This window comes from Electrona antarctica (assembly GCF_951216825.1).
Source record: "Electrona antarctica genome assembly, chromosome: 6".
NCBI classification, from domain to species: domain Eukaryota; kingdom Metazoa; phylum Chordata; class Actinopteri; order Myctophiformes; family Myctophidae; genus Electrona; species Electrona antarctica.
This window is the reverse complement of record NC_136811.1, coordinates 14,470,976-14,493,379: the sequence shown is the minus strand read 5'-3', so window position 1 is coordinate 14,493,379 and position 22,404 is coordinate 14,470,976. Positions and strand designations below refer to the sequence as shown.

Sequence of the window (22,404 nt, the reverse complement as noted above, 5' to 3'; positions counted from 1 at the left end):
TGTTGGAGAAAGTGTTTGAAAAAAACAAGACATGTGGAATCAGAGCTTTATTGCTGAATATTATATTAAACATTACAATTAGGTTAACTAGTTTTGAAAAAAGTAATAGTGCAATAATTATGTTACAATACACAATATGGCAGATAGAATTATTTTTACAATAAAAGCAAATTGTCTTACAACAAGAAGCATTGAAAAAAGTAAAAGAGCAGAGGAGCCTGGAAAAGAGACAATTACATGGTCTTATGGTTCTCAGTCCATCATGCCGACTATTAAAGGACCACTTCACCACTTTTCAACCCATCTTCATATAATAGGTCCTCACTAATAATCATGATAAAATGGCACAATTATTTTCTACTCAGTCTGTGTCTCATCTCATAGGAGCGTTGTGGGCAGTTCAGAAACCCGTCCACCAGTGACAGCATCGATAGGGAATCCAAGCTAATAGAAACTGCAGGCTTTCTAGTCCTGAAAAGTTGCAATGCGAAAACGGAAACCATCGTTCTCACGATAATAAAAATCAAATTTTTGTTCTTTTTTTGTTTAAAAAAAGAAAAATCTGCTCAACGATGTCGTCACTGGTGGACGGGTTTCTGAACTGCCCACAGCCCTCCTATGAGACACAGACTGAGTAGAAAATAAATACTGCCATTTTATCATGATTATTAGCAAGGACCTATTATATGAAGATAGGTTGAAAAGTGGTGAAGTGGTCCTTGTAACCATTATTGGGAGCAGAAAAGAAAGACAAACAAACATAGCAGACAGTTCAGCCCTTCCAACTGGTGGATACAGTATCATGTAGTGTGAACCTGGCCCAGCCTTAATCCCACTAACGTTTTAGAACACCATTTATAAAATGAAGAGTTTCATTAACACGCATATCTGGCATTGATTGGAACAATGTGACAACTGTGGTTACAACAGTCATGCTAGTAGCGTTGTGGTAAAAATTTACTATGGTATATTCAAACTTTCAAAGATATAGCTGACTTAAAGACCTGTGCATGCAAAATATGCATTTTAGAGGTAAATATCCACTGTATGATTTAAATTGGCTACTGATTCACTTTTTTGTATGGTTGGGATATCTAGCATTTTGGAATTAAACCCTTCAATTGTAAGCACAGTGGTAATATCGTACCTTGAAAAATCTACTGTATGTGTGTAAAGTTCAGAATGGTACTTACCAGCCATCAGTAACAAGGACTATGAAAGCAATGAGTTCTATAACAAAACTGTCCCTTTCACAGGTTACTACATACAATTTCAAGTCACAAGGACACTCCATCATCATCCTTCATCTTATTTTACAAAAGACTTGAAATCAATGGACGTTACCTTTCATTAAGCCCATTTTGTTTTGATCAGTTCAGTGCAAGGGGAGGAAATTAGAAGAGAAACCTGCAATACTATTTTGAAATAGACTGGTAATATGTTTGTGTGTACAGCCATCACAGTGAGACTTGAGCCCAGTTTATTACATTGTCATACGACCGCGTTGCTTGCCGAACATAACTGATTTCCAACCTTGCGTTTTGTTTGATGCTTGCTAAATCAGTTACTTTTGGTAACATTGGTTATACAAGAAATATAAATTAACCATTACTGCTGGTGGCTTCTCTCCAGAGAATAATACTCTCGTATTGGATGAGAGTCACTTAAAAAGGGCATTTCACCAGAAAACACTTGATTTAGTCTGGGCATAATCTCACACATATCCTCCTGTTAACTATAAACCGTCTTAGTCAACAGTAGACTCTAGACTAGAGTGTAGAGAAAACCTTACTAGGAGAATCAACTCCGATGAAGTTTGAGAGAAGATACGGTTAAGATGGTGAACTGCCCCTTCACTGTATGTCAGTATGAGTCCATGATACAGTCTATTTGGTGATTAATTAACACCGGGTACACTTACAGGCATGCTAATCTTATCTTAAACCCTTTAAGGCAGACTATAGCAATTATCGAGTACACCCGTTAGCCTGATCATATCGTAACAAAAGTAAAGTCAGAATTGGGCCGGGCTTAACCTGGTTAACAGACCAAAGATCTTTCCCATTTTTCTCTAACCCAGCTACAGTATCACATGTGAACAAAGGCTATGGAGGGAAGTTGACCTTTAGTCAAAGTATTACCTTTACCTGATTATTGACGGTAACTGGAATATTGTATGCACGTGAAGAGACCCAGTGAGAGTACATGATCCATTCCCTTTTGTGTACTGGATGATTCAGTGTCCTACGCACTCACTACACCTCCCTCCCTTGTTGTCCTCTCTTCCAGCTCCATCCACTCCGAGACACCTTGTACAGCATCTCTCTACAACTCTATCCCCGTTCCTCCCGTCCTCCTCACTCACTTCTCCTCCACCTCAGCCAAACACTTTGTTCCTGACAGAAAGCACTCGCATATTATCAGCCCTCTCCCGGTCCCGTCCTCAGCCGTGCCCGTTCTTCAATCTGACCCGCCCTCCACCTCCCTCTGGAAGAAGTGAGCCAGCAACGTGTCCAGGTCACGGTGGTCAGCGGCCGTGTACAGAGAGCTCTCGCCCATCATGCTCAGCGCCATGCGCAGGGTGGACCAGATGTTGTCCGACATCATGGTCGCCGCGGCCCCTCCGGGTCCCCGAGTGGCGCCGTCTCCCGAAGCCTGCCTCTGGAGGGATAAGGCCTCGAGGAAGTGCTCCACAGCCTCCCTGCAGAGCGTGGGGAGGAGAAGGCAGGATGAGCAGGGGATGGGAAATTAAATTTGTGTGATGGACAAATTTCAGTTTGAATCTGCTGGATGATTCAGATAACAGGCAGTCCCATTAATTTTGGAACAAAAAAAAAAACAGGACCAGGAATATGTGTCATGAAAATTTGCTCAGTGACATGATGACAATGCATTTATTTGTATAATTGAAAATGTACTCAGTGAGATGTTGACAATGCATTTATTTGTATAATTGAAAATGTACTCAGTGAGATGATGACAATGCATTTATTTGTATACTTGAAACCACTATAATCTGGCTGAATTTAGCGGTTATCCCCTTCACAAAACACACACTTAACACATCTCCCTCACCTGTGTGCTCCTAGGTTGACACAGCTGATTCCTAGGTTGTATCGACTGCGGACAAACCCTGGCTGCAGTTCTAATGCTGTCCTGTAGGCGGCTACTGCCTCCTCCGAGCGGCTCCCATTGGCCAGTGTGGCACCCAGCTTATTCCACAGAAGGTAGTCCTGACAGCAAAAGGGAAAAGAGACAGGGAAAATCACTAAATTAAAAATTGACAGCTTATGATGTGCACAGGGAACATTTGACACAGATGTAGCAAGTTAGTACAGAGCTGCACAGCAATAATCCCATAAAGTGTGGCCAGTGAGTGCCATTACAACTTTTATGCATTTAGAAGACCGAGGTAAGGTAAACACATACATCAAATGTAGTTAGACAGTGTAGTGCCTTAGTAATATAGGATCATAAGTAAACCAAGAACCTAGCATCAGTCTACTAAACCAGGGGTTCTCAACGTTTTTGGCCGGGGACCCCCGAAAATGCTTTGGCAACGACTCGGGACCCCCGCCCCGCCCCCTCCCGACCCCCAATATAAATTGACTGCTACAATAACCTTAATAATAGAGACAATACACCATAAATAAATACTGAAACCAGATATTATCATTAGGGAAGGTGTATGCATGTACTATGTGTACTATATGTAAACTCTTCATTTCCATTTTCTAGTCATTCAGTTGCATACATTTTTTTTTTTTTTAATTATTTGGGGACCCCCCCAAAATAATTTGGCGACCCCCCGAGGGGTCGCGACCCACGGGTTGAGAACCCCTGTACCAAACAGTATAATATCAGACAATAAATAAGCTGTACATTGAAACTATACAAACAATAGGATGCCAGGTCAACACAATGAACCTGCATGCGTCTAAAGAGCATGCTATCTAAATAGAGCAGCGAAGTCTGACATCAATATCGGTAGAGGGCTCAAATCCCTGGTTCATGTACTTTTTATTTGTATTGTAATCCCCATAAGGGGATTTTAGATCGCCTCATATAAGAACTGTGTTTGAAAAATAAACAAATCACCCAGGATGCACTCATATGGATATGAAGAATGAACTGACTCAACGAATCAACGCTAATGTTACTGCTACTGCATTAGTTACATTTTTGCTAGAAACAAACTGTATCATAATATGAGTGACTGACGGTCGCAAACGATAGAGACATCTCCCTGACAATAACGCAGAGACAGCTTGTTTATTTTTGGACCACAACGCTTATATGAAATATTATTTTAAGATGACCCCATGTTATTCTCCATAGAGAAATTACTTCCGTGAACCAGGGGAATCGAGGGGACGAGTGAGTGACGTCAGGACTTTGGTGCTCTATTACATTTTAACCTTTGCACAAGACTACATGGTTGTCAAGATTTCTCACTTATTCATGCCTATGTATATGCATGTATATTGTATACAAATGAAAGATTTTTTTTTGTCAGTACTAGTCAGTAGACCAGATCGGTGGCCTTGTGGTTGAGTGTCCGCCCTGGGACTGGGAGGTCATACCAAAGACTCTAAAAAAAATGGGACCCAGTGCCTCCCTGCTTGGCACTCGGCATCAAGGGTTGGATTGGGGGTAAGTCCCTGCGACATACTAGCGTCATGTCCAGGGGGTGTACTTGTACATAAAGCTGCCTCACGCTACAGAAACAGGAGATAGGCTCCTGCCCTATGGGCCTCATGGCTCGGCAAGGCTACTTACTACTAGTCAGTAACACTGTAGAAATGCTGTAATAGCTCTGAGGATATTCCATTTTGCTGCCAACAATAGTATTTGGCAATGCCCCTTAACTACTTTGTTCTGGTACACAAACACAGAATGCAGAATGGCATTTTGGGTATTCTTCATTCTGGGTGAGATCTAAGTACTGGAATATGGTGGAAGTACTGCCCAAGGAAGATACATTGAGGCTTTACAGATCGGTTTACATTCTCTGTGCCTGAAACGTGTGTTGTGATTGGTAAAAAAGAAAATAAAAGTCCAACCTGTGGCGTGACAGAGAGGGCAGCGGTGAAACAGTCCACGGCCTTGTCATACTCTCCGCTCAGGTTGAAGAGGACCCCCAAGCCACATTGAAGTTGTGGGTCCACCCGGGCCGGATCAGCATTAGCCGCACCCAAGAACAGAGACTGGACCTCAGTAAACAATGACCTGAGGAAGAACGAGAGAGAGGGATGAAGAGCTGCAATCTGTACGTTTCATGTCCTACCCAGGATGTTAACTCTTGTCAATACTACCACTTCCAATTCAGAAGGCCTTCTTGGTCATGGGAGATTGTATTAACATACTGTACCATACAGATGGGTTCAAATGTTTTATTCAGTTCTGGATTCCAGCTTTAAAAACTTTTTTGAGTCAGCAATAATGTTTGTAAAGTTGAGCATAAATTACAATTTCAACAAAATTTGGGCTTTTCCCAATTCTTTACCCAACATTCTACCAATATCCCAAACGTATTTGCGTAGCATTATTTTTGTAACTATTATCTAGAATTTGTAGAATACCTCCATTTGTTAATGAATCTATTTTATCTTGTCTGTTTCTAAAGAAGATTTCAGAGCACACACACCAATAGGCTTGGTTGAATTACGAACATTATTAGTGGTGTTCAGAGCGAAAAACAGATCATTGCCAATACAGTTACAGAAGTAATTGTGTTTAGCTCAGAGGATGAGGACCATAGAAGAAGACATGATTTTAAACATCTGTTCGCTCAGACAACACTAAAACAAATGTGCACTTCTGTTAAAGGTATAAAGTTATGGAATTCACAAAACCAGGAGTTGAAGAGTTGTACAACAGTGTTTCAGTTTAAGAAAGTGTTTAAAAAGGGATGAATTATGAATTAGAAGGTTAGATTTATTTTTTTATTTTGTTCCCTCAGCTTTGCTTTGTTTTGTTTGTTCTCTTGTTGAGCTCTATGTTCTTCTTGTCTTTGTTTGTTTTCTCTTTTTTTATTTGATGTAATCATGGTGATGTAAAACTAATGGTTGGTAGCAGCATCAATTAGATGTTTTTTATATATAGGATAGATAGGGGCAGGTATCAATAAGATTTATCTTCTTCCTGCTCCTTTTCTGTTATGGAATAATTATGTAAAAAGTAAAATGTATATAATCATGTAAAACCATAACTGAAATGAAATAAATAAATGAAATGAAAGTCTACCACCATGAAATTACAATTTAGGCATTTAGCAGACGCTCTTAATCCAGAGCGACTTACATTAGGCAAGAACAAAAAAGCATGGGGATACATCACATATATAAAATGCATTTATCATGAAACATGCGTAAGCTAAGAACGTAACTAGAACATATCTATATAATGAAACTAAACATATAAACTATACATATATACTATACTATGCTATACATATGTACTATGAAGTGCTATGACTATATACAATGCAATTATTGTGCTGTCTACATGACATGCTATAAGTCTGTTTCAAATGCTATCTAAGTCTAAAAAGTGCTATCTATCTAAGGGGGTAGGGTAAGTGCTATGGGCCATGATGGAGTCTGAAAAGGTGGGTTTTCAGACTACGGCGGAAGATTGGGAGTGATGCTGCAGTTCTGATTGCAACGGGAAGTGCATTCCACAGTTTTGGGGCCAGAAGGGAGAAGAGTTTGGGACGTGTGGAGCGTTGTCCCGGCGTTTTTAGTGAGGGTACTTCCAGCTTTCCTGCGTTGGCTGATCTGAGTTAAAGGCAATTTGTCTCCCCTCTTCTATTATACTCACTCTGGAAGCAGCGATCCAAATCTTTCTCTCTCCTTCTCTCTGGCACCATCCTTCTCCCGTTCACGTTCGCTCTGCTCCAGAACAGGGCGGTATTTGGGATTGTGCCTCAGCCAGTCACGGAGAGTCTCACAGGCCTGCCTGTGCAGTGATTCATTGGTGAAGCTGACAGCCAGCGCCATCAGAGCAGTCAAGTTGTCATTCTGCAGTTCTATACATCTAACGGAGGCAGAGAGACAATCAAAATACGAGCATACTCAGACACCCACTTAACCCATTCAGGCATGACCTCGAAAAAAAAAAAAAAATGTTTTCTAGATCATGACAATTTTCTGAAAGATTTGAGGCACATTAACGATTTTTCAAAAATAGCAGACCTACAAGTTCATAGCGCGCCACTCGGTGGCGCGCTATGAGCTTGTAGATCTGCTATTTTTCAATAGCTAAATTATAACATAATGTTTAAAACACCAAAAGGGGTTCCTGCCCAAAATGTATTTTACCACACAATATATTGTGTGGTGAAATTGCTGTATTCATTAACCTATGCTTACGATTACCCACATGGGTAAACTCTCTTGATAGATTCTAGAATCTAGATCAATGGTTTTCAAAGTGGGGGGCAATGCACTCAGGGGGACACCAGGGGGCAGCAATTGCAAAGGAGGGGATAATGAAGGGGGGGAAAAGAAAATAATATTGAATTTAAATTCAAGTTCACATCATTAGATTATTGTGCCAGTTTAACCACGTTCAACCTGGCATCCCTACATTGTTTAGCAGTAGCATTTTTTAAATATCTTAAAATTTGACAAAAACTACAAAAATAGCAGATCTCCACACTCAGTCACAACAATGCATCATGATCATGCAATGCATTGTGAGCTTGGTGGTTGAGTTTTTTTCCTCAAAGCCATTTAAACTTTTAGAAACTTTTTAGCAATTCTGCGTCCATACCTTCGGAGGGCACTGATGGCAGCAAATTCTTGCTCATTCTCTGCTTGACAGGTTCCCAGATATTGCCATGCCTGAAATCCAATAGAAAGAGAAAAACGACAGCATACAATTGATTGTTCTGAGACGTGCCATAAAATATGAAGCAAACAAAGAGAAAGCACTCAACCATTTTTAAAGCAGCCATCAACCCAATAAATGCCACTCTTACTACTATCGGAGAGAATACCATTCCAAAGTTCACCGATAAATCTGTCAGCTTAATGCTATAGGAAACGTAATATGCGTGGAGTTTGACGTGACCTTTGCACCTATGCAAAGAGAGGAGAGCATACATGTAGCATAGCATGAAGTAAACCAAAGCCCAAAGTGCCTCACCAGCTGGTTTTCTGGTTCTCTCTGTACGGCACTCTCAAAGAGCCTCACGGCACCAGGGATGTCCCCGGCCTCCATCCTTTTAAGGCCCTCCGCCAGGGGATCTTGGTGGGACAGGTAAGGGTTGTCCTCTTCAAATTGGTACCCCTGGAACAAATACAAGAGAGACATGGAGCTGATGTTTTCTTGTAGGCGGTTTTAAATTGGTCTACTTGAATATATACAAAGCCTGGTTTAGTTCATTTCAGATTCCATGAAATGTCTTTTAATTATTATAAAATGACTGGAGCTGTGGTTTTAGGGTGCTACACAGGCGTTCCATGCATGGTCAGCGGGTAAGCGCATGGTGACAAGACATGCAGTATTGACTCTTGAGGTACTTTCAACAAATTGGTTAAACAGTGGAGGCCACATTAGGCCAGAAGAAGTTGGTTTACCACAGCATTGTACTGTAAGTGCAAGGAAGAGCCATTTGCCACAAGTTACTATGGTACCCAAATATTTCACTGAATGAAGGAAGACAACAGAAAAGTGCCTTTGCCCTTTGCTATAACCAAAATAGTCTTACTTACTGGGTTGTAGGTACCAATTCGCAGATACTGACATTGCATATAAATTGTGAGCATTATATCTTTTTCAGGACATGTATTGTGTGTGTCATCATGTCCTCATTCAAATGCAAATTCCCCTTTTAACACATTTTGTGCCCAAAACGTCTGTGGACGTCTTGGGTATTACCGCACGTGCATAGCCCAAGACGTCTGTGGACGTCTTTGAAAAAATAAATAAATAAACATATATATATTTTTTTTTATTATTATTATTTTTTTTTTATTAAAAAAAAATCAGAAAAATCAAAACACGTGGTGCCAAAGTTTGTGTTTTCGCCATTGAGAATGCATTTGGCGTTTAAATTAAATAACTCAGAAACTATAAAACATTTCAAAGTAAAAAGTTCCAGCATGTGTCTCCACAGTCAGCTGAATTATAAAAAATGTGAATGGATTTTCTAGGTGAAAGTGATTTTGGGCAGTTTTGCGTGGGCTCTCAATGTGTTAACAATCAGGTGAGATCAGCCCCCCCAAAAAACAATACACATGCACCCACGCACACTGAGCAGAATATTCAATACAAATCCATCTGTTTGGCAGTGAGGAACTGAGGATACCTTGTCATAGGAAGTGGAGAGTAGCTGGTCAAAGTCAGACAGCCAGGGGTGACTCTCCGCGTCTCTCTTGGCCATCTCCTCCCATTCCTGCTGTAGCTTCTCCCAGAAGTCCACATCACTCTGGATCAAACACACAAATGTCACTTTGATCATATAACCCAAATCACTTCCAAAATTCTTTTTAAATCTAGGTCGATCTTTATAAATACTTTACCTGCAAGTACAAAAGTGTGGGGGAAGGACATACAGTAGATACATACAGACAGACAAACCCTGTTGTTTTTATTTTATTATTTCTGAGATATATTTGGGCCTTTTTCTGCCGTTATTTATACACACACTGTAGTAGAGATGGGCAGGAAACAGGGGGAGAGATGGCGAGAGACATGCAGCAAAGACCGTACAACGGGACTCGAACCCGCAGTGTGCTGTCAGGCTAACTATAATAACCCTAGGTTCCCGGACCGCATGGCCGACAAACCCTGTTCTAGATGGCTTGTACAAAGTAAACATACCATAGCTAATGCAATTAAAACTGAATCTAATCTAAGCTTTGTTTGAATTTGCATCTTTGGGTTTTAGTCTCACCTCCACTGCAGCTTTGGCCTGTTGGAAGTCTGGTCCTGAAGCGGCAAACTCGTCTACCCAGGCCTCAGCCGACACCTCTGACACCTTGACGGGAACAATATAGAGCTGCACTATTATGGCTAAAAGAAATTACATACCCGTTATTTGCTTACGAATCAGCTATTCTTAAATGTAATTATTCTCAATGATTTATGCAACAAAATTATTCTTTTGGCAGGATTTGGTCGTTGCCGTTTTTGGCAGTGTGTATTTATGAGAAACAAAACCCTACAAAATATGAACAAAATGTAAAATAACTATTGTAACTAGTGTTATTGGTGTCCAGTATGAGTCAACAGCATAGTAGGACGAGTTTCAGAATGGAAAACAAGCAAAGAAATAGATGGAAAATGGATGGAAGGGAAGACAATATAAAAGAAAAGAGAAGCCAAACAAACAGAGATCCACACCCTTTCCCCCACTCTCACATCAGCAAACTTCACAGCAGCTTACTGAATCTCCCTATAGTTTTATATAGAAAATACCATGGTACATTACCACCCATGTTGCAAGTACTGGGCACTAGAGGTTACAGTACTAAGCTGTAATTAGAAGCCACAACAAAACCCTGCGCTTAAAAAAGTATCTTACAATCGTGACATGAACCCAACATCGAGTTTGAATGCCACGTCCCTTGGCACTGCCATGGAACTGCCATGGAACTGCCATGGAACTGCCACAAGGCCGAGTATGGCACCGTGACACCAGTGGTGGTCATACCTGCCCGAAGACTTTGGCCCACCGCTCGGCCTGTTTAGCCTTAGTATTTTCAATGGTTGCGCACCTCTGCTGGCTTTCCAAGGGAAGACTCCCTCCCCCAGTCTCCTCCAGGAACTAGGAGGGTTTGATGGGGTAAAGGGTGGGTGGGTTGGCAGCAGAGGCGCAAGGGGGCAATGTTTTAAGGAAGAGAGTGGAGTGAATGGTGAAGGGTTCGGTTCGTTGGAAGGGGAAGTAGGACGGAGTAGTTGCAATCGGGAGTAGATGGATGGCAGGTGTTAATCGAGGGAACGGGAAGCCAAGAGTTCAAAGGCAAACGTAAAGCGGGGGGGGATTAGATGTCTCAGTTAGAGGAAAGCACTAGGTGCCACAGCTATGAACAGAGACTCAGCAGAAACAGTATTGGGAGTGAATTCAATGAGTTTTCACTATTTAGCTCCGTCTTTGGCATGTAACATCTCATCTTTTGAGGGAGTCCTAAATGGGAAAAAATGTAAATTAGGTGATTCATCCTGACCCTAGTTATGTCATGAGGAATCAAGGAGGCATATGACATATTATGAAAATATAGAAGGACAAGATTTCCTATTCACAAGAATCCATTCCTCACTGGACCATCTCTGTCTGCAATGTGCAGCTGTAAGGAAGGTCATATTACAAGCTAGTGGTTGCTTTTGTGGTCATATTACCCAGCATCAGACACTGGGGCAGTGAGTCACTAGGCGTACATTAGTGGCATCGGTGGTGGGAAAGTGAAACCAGATTGAATCCACAGCAGTGAATTCCCATTTGCAGCCACCCCATGCTCAGTGGTGGTAAGTACCATTCCAAATAACTGGGATGTTGTAATCCATTTCTGTGGTCTTTACTTGTCATATTGATTCATGCATGTGTTTAATTCATTGTGAGATTTTAGAAGTTAATTATAATTTTCTAAGTGTTTATGTTTATATTATTTCATAAATGTCTTGCTTACTTTACTCCAGTTTTTGAACATCGTTTACAAAAATGTTTTGCAATTGCTTTTCTTATAGGGACACCCTATTTTATTCAGGCATTTCCAGAGTTCTCAAGACACAGAAGTCGCTGCAAAGTGAATTTTCCCTGCTGTCCACAATACAATGACAGGATTCAGGTAAGCTATCAATAAAGTTGCCATTTAATATTGTTTCTCTGTTGCGTCATGTCTTTCCAAATGTATAATATCTGTTCTAGTGGTCATAGCTATCATTTCACTTACCGGGATTATTATTAAGAATACTGGTATGTTAATTTACTCATATCCTCCTTGCAGATGTCACTTAAACCCTACATACTTTACTTTATTGACCGTTGTCCTTCAGGCGTCTGTACTTGGTCCCCTCCCTTTTTCTCAAATCTCTTTGCGGGAAATAGCTGATCTACAAGCTTACCGCTTTGTGACGCATTGTGAGCTTGTATATCAGCTATTTTCAGTAAATGTTCGCCTATTTTTGCCAAATGTGCTCCTATTTTTGCAGAATGTTCGCCTAATACGACATGCTCAGAATATAGAGCACTAGGGTTCACGTGGTTAAATGGCGTGCCGCCCATGCTTGTTGGGAAGGTGTCTCGTACCTGGCTGAGGTTGGACACCCAGTTCTGAGCCTCCGTGGCCTGAGCTTTATCTGTGAGCTGTTTGTCTGCTCTGTTTTCCACTGTCACACTGCCCTCGCCAATCTGCCTAATGAACCGCAGGAACTACACAACAGCGGAGGGGGGGGGGGGGGAAGAAACCGGACAAAACAAACAAAAGAATAATGACAATAACATAATGGCCATTACTATCACCAGGGGACATTTACGCTGAGGTCATTAACATAACATAACACATACACTAAAGTACACAAAGCTAATAAGGTTTGCCAGAGGATTGCCAGAGATAGAAACCTCAAGGAAACTATAATATAATATAAAATACACTCTCACAGCACTCCTCAAAGCAGACAAGACTGGGGGGGTGGGTATGGTGATAAATTAAGTAAAAATGTTTTAAAAATGGTATGACATTGATACGTAAGAGGGAGTCGGCTACACACAAAACACACAGCTCACCTCAGTGTTCTGTAACTTGGGGTCATCAACCTTTGACACAAGTTCATTTGCCGTTTGCTGCAACTCGTCTCCTGGCTGATACTCTTTAGTCCTATCAGATCAACGGAAGACAGAGTTATTCATAAACCAAGTCATATACTGTAAGGATGCCACCAGACAGAAATACGTCTCTTGTGTTGCAGTGGAGGAGGTGGACACTCCTTCACAGAAAGAAGCTCTTACTGCGGTGCTAAATACCCAAAACATATACTTCAAAATACATCCAAACATGCATGGTAGCACGCAGCATACATATATTTTGGCCATCAAACAAGACATGGTAACTCAACTTTTATTTATAAAGCACATTTATAATGACTGAAGCCAACCAACGTGCTATACAACATAGCAAGAGAACAGTAACACAGCAAAATACACAACACATTGAATACAGAAGTTACAAGAAGTTAAAATACACACAGCCGAAAACAGTGAGGTGAGATCTATGGCCCTACAGTGTCAGTTTCAGGTGTGCTCAAAGGCAGGAGAAAATAAATATGTCTTCAGAAATTATTTGAAAGTGTAGACTGGGATGCTCAAATGTTAAGAGGCAGGCTATTCCAGAGCTTCAGGCAGCCGTAGCAAAGGCTTGATTACCTCTGGTCTTTATCCTGGTCGTGGGCACCATAGATATTTTAAAAGAAAAATCACACCCGTGTGAAGTGAGGGGTGCTCTTATCATCATACATCATCTCATTCCGGCCAGAATTTGCGTCCTCACCTTCATCGCCACTCAAAAATAGATGCCTCATTGGCCGCTGCAGTTCGTTGGAGCCATGTGTGTCGCCGGGAGGGTTGAACAATTTACACTCTGGGGTGGAAGTGCGCCGGAAGCTTGGCATGCTTCCGCTATGCTTCGCAAGGAATCTTGGGAAAGCTTTGCCCCCTTTCGAGAACACACGCCCCAGAGCCGGAAGAGGCGTCTACGTCTATGTATACTGTATGTCTATGGTGTGCACAACCAGCAGCAGTGTAGTGTAGTCCTGAAGAAGATCTGCAAGGAATTAGGGGGCAAGCCCATTTCTACTAGCTTTCAAAACAAACATTAAAAGCTTCAAATGGATTCTAAAGCGGACCGGAAGCCAATGAAGGGAGGCCAGAACAGGAGCAATGTGATCCATCTTCTTTTTGCCAGTGAGGAGGCAGGCTGTGGCGTTCTGGATGAGCTGCAAAAGCCTGAGCAGTAACATTTCAGCCTATTAGGCCTTCATCACTGCAGTAGTAGTGTCATGTTATGTACAGTATATAGGACAACGTAGTGGATGAATCACATGTGACTTCTCTGCTAAGATGGAGCTGATATACAACCGATTCAGCTTAAACAGGTTCTAAGATATCCATTAAGTGCACCATTATGCAAGTGAATACTTCGTTGCGCCACAATATGTGCTTTCAGCGGGAATGAAATGTCACAACCTTGAAAAATAATTAAATAAATAAAAAAGACATTTGAGCGTCAGCATTTCAAGCACTTCATGCATTCATTTCCTATTCATGGAGTATCATGACGGAGCTCCTCTGTGGCAGTGTGACCGGCGGTGACTAGCGCCGTCAGATAAGACCATCGCATCTGCAGGCACAGAGCGGCATCTCAACAAAAGCATCAATTCAACGGGAGCATACTTAAGGTCTCAGAGCCTTTTTCTGGCAGTGCATGCCCCATCTCTATTCTTCTCTTCCTTTCAGTCCTCTCCTCTGCACCCACACGTATGGCCTTCTCTCTCTTTGCAGTTGGACCAGATACAGATTCTGCTTCCTAATCCCTTGGTATGTTCCCTTGACTCCCACTCTGTGATTATACTGGATGGACTTGTTTCGTTTTAGTTTGCGTTCACTTTTTTTTAATTGTATTTTATGGTGTGTTTATGCATTTTTCTTCCACATCAAATATCTCAGTCGACTGCAAGATGGTGAAGAGTATGGGCAAAAGCAAAAGCCTCTTTCACCTCAGACGGCTGAAGGAATTTGGCATACTGGAGCCCAAGAAGATCCTATGGACCTTCTACAGAGGCACAGCAGAGATCATCCGATAATGCATCACCACTTGGCATGTGATCTGCAGAGGGTCATGCAGACGGCCTAGACTAGAGCATCAGATTAGTAGATTATTAAAGAGACAGCCACCCCAAACATGGACCATTTCAGTTGCTACTGTCTGGTAAGCTGCAATGTAGGCGGTGGCTCAGGGGTAGAGTGGCTGGATGGCAACCGCAAGGTTGCCAGTTCGAACCCGGGCTCCCCCAGAGTTAGTGTCGAAGTGTAAGACACTAACTCTTGAGCAAGACACTGAACCCCTAATTGCTCCTGATGTGCTGGTTGGTGCCTTGCATGGTTTCTGCCGCCATCGGTGTATGAATGTATGGGTGAATGTAATGCACAATCTATGTAAAGCGCCTTGGATAAAAGGTGCTATATAAATGCACCATTTTCCATTTACCAATGTAGCCTCAAGGCCTGGACTAGGACCAGCAGGCTCCAGGGAGGATTTCTCCACCAGGAAAACACAAACGTATGGAGGCTTATGGATGATGGACACTAAAATATGTGTGCTTGTCTGCCTGTTACATGCACAAGAGAAAGAGAGAACCAATGCACACAGCACCATACCCATTAGCTCATATGGCATTAAGCTACAGAATATTGAACCTCACCACTCATGGTCCTTTTCTCCCAGGTCTCCCAGCCACAGCTTCTCCTCCGATTGCTCCAGATACTCTTCTGCCCAGCGGCCAGGATCTAAGAACACAGAAAGACACCCACGTATCCCACCTCGTCAAAAGCTGGGGCCAAACTGATACGTGTGGAGCACTTATCTTATACCATCACATTTCCATTCCAAAATGGAATGAAAAATGTATGCGGTCTTTAAACCAAGGCCTTACTAGTTAAAGTGAATGTGCAATCCACCCCCAGGGGATAGGTCGCGCTTAAAATAAATTATATTAAAATGACTTACGGTGTGTGTGTGCACGTGTGTGTGTGTGTGTGTGTGTGTGTGTGTGTGTGTGTGTGTGTGTGTGTGTGTGTGTGTGAGAGAGAGAGAGAGAGAGAGAGAAAGAGAATCTGGGGAAAAAGGTGAAAACTGTGAACAGAAAGAGATGATAGCCTCATCTCCGTATGCAACCCAAAGCTACCTGCAGCCTCAGCGATAAACTCTCTTGTCCAGTCTGCGTCGGCTGTGTCACCGAGCCCGGTCACACCCGTGGAGGAGGCAGAGTCAGCACCTGACAGGAACTCAGCCGACCAGTCCCCAGACAGAGCCAACGCTGCCACACCTGGAGCTGTTAGTTAGACAGAATGAGACAAACGGCAATGATGCGCTAACATTAGTGCTGTCACGATTAACAAATTACAAATTAAAAAATTTACATAATAGCAGAAATGCTAAAAGCTTACACAACACGCGTTATAAGCTTTTAGATCTGCTATTGAAAATGTATGGACATTTTTCGACTTGGAAACAATTGATGATTATGCAAAACATAATTGCGATTAGGCGATTATGTAATAACTGTGACATAATTGTCAAGCCTAAACTTTCAGAATAACACACAATGTTCATCCTATGGCTTAGATTGAGTGATTGATTTGCTTTGTTGTTTATGAAAGAACATATGCCACAATAACATACATCTGACCAACCATAATCAACAGGATAACACAAAAAAGCTGACAGCTTGTTTCCTTAGTCTCCTTAGTGAGTGTATAATATGAAGTAATTTAGTGTGGTGACTGAGTGCATGAATGTATAAAGTGCAGATGATCACTGCAGTTACTAAGCAATTGTGAATTGCCAATTAATAGATTTAAATTATATGAGAAATCAAATTGTGGAAATTAAAACCACAATATATGTATAATAGTAAATTCAGAAATCCATTTTGGATCCCTAATGAGCCCTTTATATCAGCTTAAATAACAATCAGAGCTGAGGAGGGTAAAGTCCCAATCGGTGACGAACCCCACCTTCAAAAATAAAACAAATTTCAGTGCAGAAATGTTTTTATTCCCTCACTCAGCTCTTGACAGAAGAACTAGCACTACAGGCTGGAGTCGCAGGTTCGATTCCCGAGCCCATTGACCTTTGTTGGGTGTCACTTCGTCTCTATCTCCCCGTTTACTGTCTAACTGTACTAACCAAATGAAGACAGAGAAGATCCAAAAATATCTTTTAAATAAAAAAGCTCCTTTGACTTTGTCAGCATAGTAATTATATAGATAATGAATGGATTGTGCCGGATGCTATGCTGGTTGGATGGATACATCTCCATCTTGAAGCTAACAAATCACAACTCTCTGATTCTATACCAAGCAGTTGGTGTTAGTCAGACTAGTATTTAGGGGATGTAAAGGCTTCGTTTAGGTTGGTAATGTTGGTAAAACATTACCAAACAAGACCTACAGTATATTTTGATTTATGATGGGGTTGGAAAGTATCCAGATAACATATCTTCCATCTCAAATCAACCTCTTTGGAACAGGAACCAGCTAGTTTCAGACTGCGGGAGAAATAGTTGGAGGAAATGATGAATGAGGAAAGAGAAACCACACCAGGTTTTACATCCCCAGGAAGTACAGTAAAACAGTGGTTCCCAAACATTTGCATGTCAAGTACCCCCAAATTGACACTCATTAGCCCAAGTACCCCCATTAGAAAATATATGCCAGAGACCCCCATAAGAGAAGATTTATTTTAGGCTCCAGCAGTGATTCTCAACCCGATTAAATTTCAAGGACCCCAGTTTGACATGCATTAATCTACGGACCCCCATTTAATGGCATTTCTATCTCTGGGACCCCCAATTTATATTGTAAAATCAATTGTTAATTTAACTCTGAGAGTGTACAAATGGAACCAAATGGACCCGAACGGGTCCATTTGGTTCCAAAATATAATTTAGCTAGGGACCCCCTGGGGGTCCCCGGACCCCACTTTGGGACCCACTGCAGTAAAATACATAAATGGGGGCGGCTGTGGCTCAGGAGGTAGAGCAGGTCGTCCAGCGATCTGTGGGTCGGCGCCGGCGGTTCTAATCCCGGCTCCTCCCGTCCACATGTCGAAGTGTCCTTGGTCAAAACTCTGAACCCCACCTTGCCTCCAGTGGTTGCCACATTGGTGTGTGAATGTGGGAAGTGAGGACGCTGGCGTCAACTGTTCGCCGCTTCACCTCCCAATGTATGAATGAATGGACTATTGTAAAGCGCTTTGAGTAAGCACGTAGTGCATAGAAAAGCGCTATGAAATGCAATCCATTATTATTATTATTATTATTATTATTATTATTATTATTATTATTATTATTATAAGTGAACCTCTCTGTGGAGCCTGTCTGTAGTTCTGCTGGTCGATCTGCTGCATCTCCTCCAGGAGCTGGCCCATGTCAAAGGTGTGTGGGGGCCGTGGAGGGGCCTGCAGGAACTCATTCACCAACTGAAAAGATTGATTGATTGATTGATTGATGAATTTATTAAGAGATTGGATAATTACAGTACACAGCACAACTCAATACAAAACTGTTAACTGTGGACAACACCATAAAGCATTACACTTGTTTACTATAGGGTCCACCATGTTCAATTCATCATAACAATTAGAGACGTACAAATATACTCTTCTATATAGCCAAAAACAGGAAATCATCATAGAGGAGGAAAAAAGGGAAAAAGAAAACATATACAGTGAGGGGAAAAAGGGGTGGGTGGGGGATTCAGGTTTTACGGGGGCCAGTTTCGAATTGCAGCCGTCCGTAGGTGCCCTTTGAGAGCGGTTTTGAAGGAGTCAAGGGATTCACATGTCTTATTGACTGTTGATAGGGCGTTCCACATTTTGGTGGCATAGGAGCGAAATTAATTTAGGAAGTATTTAGACAGGTACATGGGTATCTTGGTGGTGTATCGAATCTTGTGGACCAGACCCATTGCAAGATGCTGTACTCAACGCAAACTGGCCATGGAACGAGCTGGATGGATATTGGTGGTGGAGCACATCTCTTTGTAGCGGTAGTAGTAGTAGTCATACTTTTGTGATTCCACAGAAAATTCCATCATCGAACTGAATACATTGTCACAAAGAAAGAAAACAACATCAATCGAACACAGACTGCAATGAACACTAACCTCTTCTTCAGTTGCTATTTCAATGGATGTGGGGGCAATCTTAAGGAAAAGAGAGGACAAAAGGTAAAGTTAGGACCAGACAATCTCTGTAAGTTTGTTATCAAATAGCAAATTTCATAGATTAACACTAGTTATCAGTTTAATAAGCCTGATGAAAACTGTGCAACTTAAAAATATTTGGGAGCTGTCTATAATTTCTGTGGTGCATGTCTTGGGGGTCTGTGAGCTAATAAGTGTACATTTTGCCATGCAGGCTACTTTCATGTTATAGTATAGTTTTTATTCATAAAAAAAAAAAAAAAACTCTAATATATTATGTCCATATTATGTCCATACAAGTTAAAATGAACGGTAATTAACAATTAAAATATTTTGGGGGGGGGGCAAGTTGCCATGACCTGAGGGCAAGTAGAGCATGACCTGTACTTGCCCGACGGGCAAGTGCCTCTGGGACCTTAGTGTCACTGTCAACCCCTGCATTCCATATTATGTTAATTTTTACATTCCAATGACTTACTGTGGGTGTGGACCGGTGCCTCCATGCCCCTCCCTCCTGGGTCATGTGACCGGTCAACTTCATGAGGGGATTGGCTCCCCCACATTCTGCCTCCACCAACTCCCGCATCGCCATGGCAACACCAGGAAGAGGCAAACCCCAATCAGGCCACCTTACAGCTGGGGAGGAAATGGACAAAGGCTTTAGTCTTTTAACATTGTTTTGGCAGAAAAATACTTCACCAGATTGAACCATCTAAATTAAACAAACAAATCTACATCTCAAAAGATTTTAAGGATATCATTGGAGTAGTCATAAATGAATTAGCACGAAGGCATTAATATTGGTCACAGTCCGTGATAGCAGTAGGTACCGCTGAAAAGGAAAGCAATTCAACACTTGGTTCCGAAGTGGGAGGTGGGAACGCAAACCTGAACTCGACTGCACTGCAGACAGTCATCTCTGCACCGACGACTACAGTTTGTTAAGAGTTTGGCAAATCACATGCTCTAGTCTCAAGAAAAGGTTTTATGTCTACTCTACTCCCTTGAAAAGAATCACAACTAGGGAATGTTTATCCCTTCTCAGTCACTGACATAAACAAAGTCAACCAGAGCCATATCATATTCAGAGCTGTAGAATGCTGAGAGATACGGTGGTCTATTTAAGGATCAGGCAGGCCAAGCAAACTCTCCCCTGCACCATTATGCCCCTCTGTGACATGTCACAGACACAACCAACTTCAAGCTTCATGTGTTGTGTGTTCCTCACCATTTCCAAGCTCAGGCTGGCACAACTAGAAAACTAGAATTAGGATCTGATATCCATTGGTTTAGGAGTTTGTATCCGTGTGGTCTCGATAAACACAGGGCAGGACCTTTAATAGATACAGTAAACTAGGGGTACAAAAATTAATCGAACTAACAGATTTAATCTATTCAAAACAAATATCGATAATCATGAATTTAATAAAATAATAGATTAATAAGCTATCAGTATTTTGGGCATGTTATTATAGGCAAAATATTTCAAAATGTAAAAAGAAAAATAATACAAATTCCAGATCTACAAGCTCACAACACATTGTAATGCAAAGCTTTTGTGAGGGTGTGTGCTACTGTGCTTTGCTATTTTCAGTATTTGTTGCATCATTGTGCCACAAAATATGAAATCCAGCTAAATTGGTCAATTGATTCATCGATATAGAAAATGTTTAAAATATATATATTTTTAAAACCAGCTTCTCAATTCATCAAAAAAGGTAATCAAGAAAATAATCACTAAGAAAATAATCTATAGTTGTAGCCTTACGGTAGTACGGTACACATGCAGTACTGTATAACACTACACACACACACACAACTATTATCACAACACACAAAGAATGTATAATTTAAACAAATAATGCAGAGTTTGGCACTTCCCTTATTAGTTGAATTACTTCACTCACCCTGGTGGTTTAGCAGCTGATCAACTCAATGAGAGGTGGTTAATAAACAAACACTTGTGTTCACACAGCCGACCTTCAGTGTAAACTGTATCTAGGACAGCAGACACAATAACAGCTCTGCCTCGCCAGACCCTCTCTGTGCCGGAAAGTGATGACATTTTCCATAAAGCAGAAACCTAAGACCCTGTCATTGACAGCACTCACTGTACAGTGTACATGCTTAGATGCAATAGATTATAATAATAAAAATAAATAAAAAAAACACTCAGCCAATTATGTGCTGAGGTGTTACATTTTACAGGTAGTCTGTCGGTCTGTTTTTCTTTCACACTCTTTGTCTTAGGGAAGTAGGGATGGTCTGTAGATTTAGAGATTTGCTATTTTCATTGCCACTATGCTGTATATGATTAGGGACGCACAACGAGGATTAGACAAAGATATGAATACACACTACTGCAATTATTGTAGACACTTGGTCACTTACTGTATGCCTCAACCTATCCATCACACTGCCAATGGCTGTGTGTGTGTGTGTGTGTGTGTGTGTGTGTGTGTGTGTGTGTGTGTGTGTGTGTGTGTGTGTGTGTGTGTGTGTGTGTGTGTGTGTTTTCATTTTGTCTGTCCAACATCCTAAATCCATTCATAGTCAACAAAATCAACCATACACCAATTAAGACAATCATTCATTCATCATCATCATCATCATAGGCATGCCTATTAAAGCGTACCTATACTTTTCGGGCTCTACCTGACAGACAGGCGAGGGGACAATCATATGGGGACAAGAAAAAAGACTGAACACAACATACAGACAGCTATATTTGCTTTGCCCCAGGTCTGGAAAACTACAACGTTAGCTTTGCTGCAAGTGTGGGCAGATTGTGGACATTGTTAAACAACTTACGCCTATGTTATAGGTAATAACATTATATACTGTTAAACTTCACAGGCTAGCAAAGTAAAATGGAAGCGAATTCACATGATGAGACACGACAAAGGTGCGCTAGACAGTGATCAGCAGCAGCCTGTTTTGGGTTTGTAGAGATAGCTAACTGTTAGCTAGCTGTACTGCATTCTTCTATGTGTATATGGTAGCAGAAGCATGATGTTCATCTTGCCACCTACCTCTCCTGGGGGTCCTATTCTCCTCTTCTTTGTCTGGTTTAATGATCGTGTTATTAAGAGGCAAAGTTGTCGCGGCCGCCAACTTCCAAGTAAAAGCACACTTCTAAGCTATCTCCCTGTGTATTTTATTAGCAGCGTGTCCCTTTATTTACCTCCTTCCCCCATGACCCACTAAAAACCACCGAACACTCGTTCTAAAGCGTACAATGGGTTTCCTATTCTCAGACCCGGTTTACGCAGGAAAGCATCACGCTTGTTGCATTTGTGGGTGTTATACCTAATTCAGTGACCTATCGAATACTGATTCCAGATGTCTCCTTTTTTCGACATCGACTGCTTGGCAGGTTTGATTGATTGATTGATTGAAATATTTATTAACAGTTTGCAGAATTACAGTACATTTCAAGCACAACGCAATACAAAGACTGTTAACTGTGAGTGGAC

The 22,404-nt window shown here is 41.5% G+C and overlaps 1 protein-coding gene across 2 annotated transcripts; it reads right to left on the bottom strand.

Annotated features, from left to right (window-relative positions):
- Positions 1–34: 34 nt before the first annotated feature.
- Positions 35–22,233, bottom strand: pex5 (peroxisomal biogenesis factor 5). 2 transcript variants are annotated; one of them, XM_079503327.1, is made up of 16 exons: positions 21,961–22,233; positions 19,407–19,564; positions 18,890–18,928; positions 18,086–18,203; positions 15,907–16,053; positions 15,424–15,508; positions 12,734–12,824; positions 12,257–12,379; positions 9,905–9,988; positions 9,317–9,436; positions 8,152–8,295; positions 7,777–7,847; positions 6,823–7,038; positions 5,064–5,229; positions 3,076–3,233; positions 35–2,701 (listed from the first exon to the last, which is right to left on the bottom strand). In XM_079503327.1, the coding sequence occupies exons 2-16, from the start codon at positions 19,518–19,520 to the stop codon at positions 2,461–2,463; spliced, it is 1,917 nt and encodes a 638-aa protein (XP_079359453.1). In that variant the 5' UTR covers positions 19,521–19,564; positions 21,961–22,233; the 3' UTR covers positions 35–2,460. The 2 variants fall into 2 exon arrangements, with proteins under 2 accessions (XP_079359453.1, XP_079359454.1); XM_079503328.1 differs by lacking the exon at positions 12,257–12,379.
- Positions 22,234–22,404: the final 171 nt, after the last annotated feature.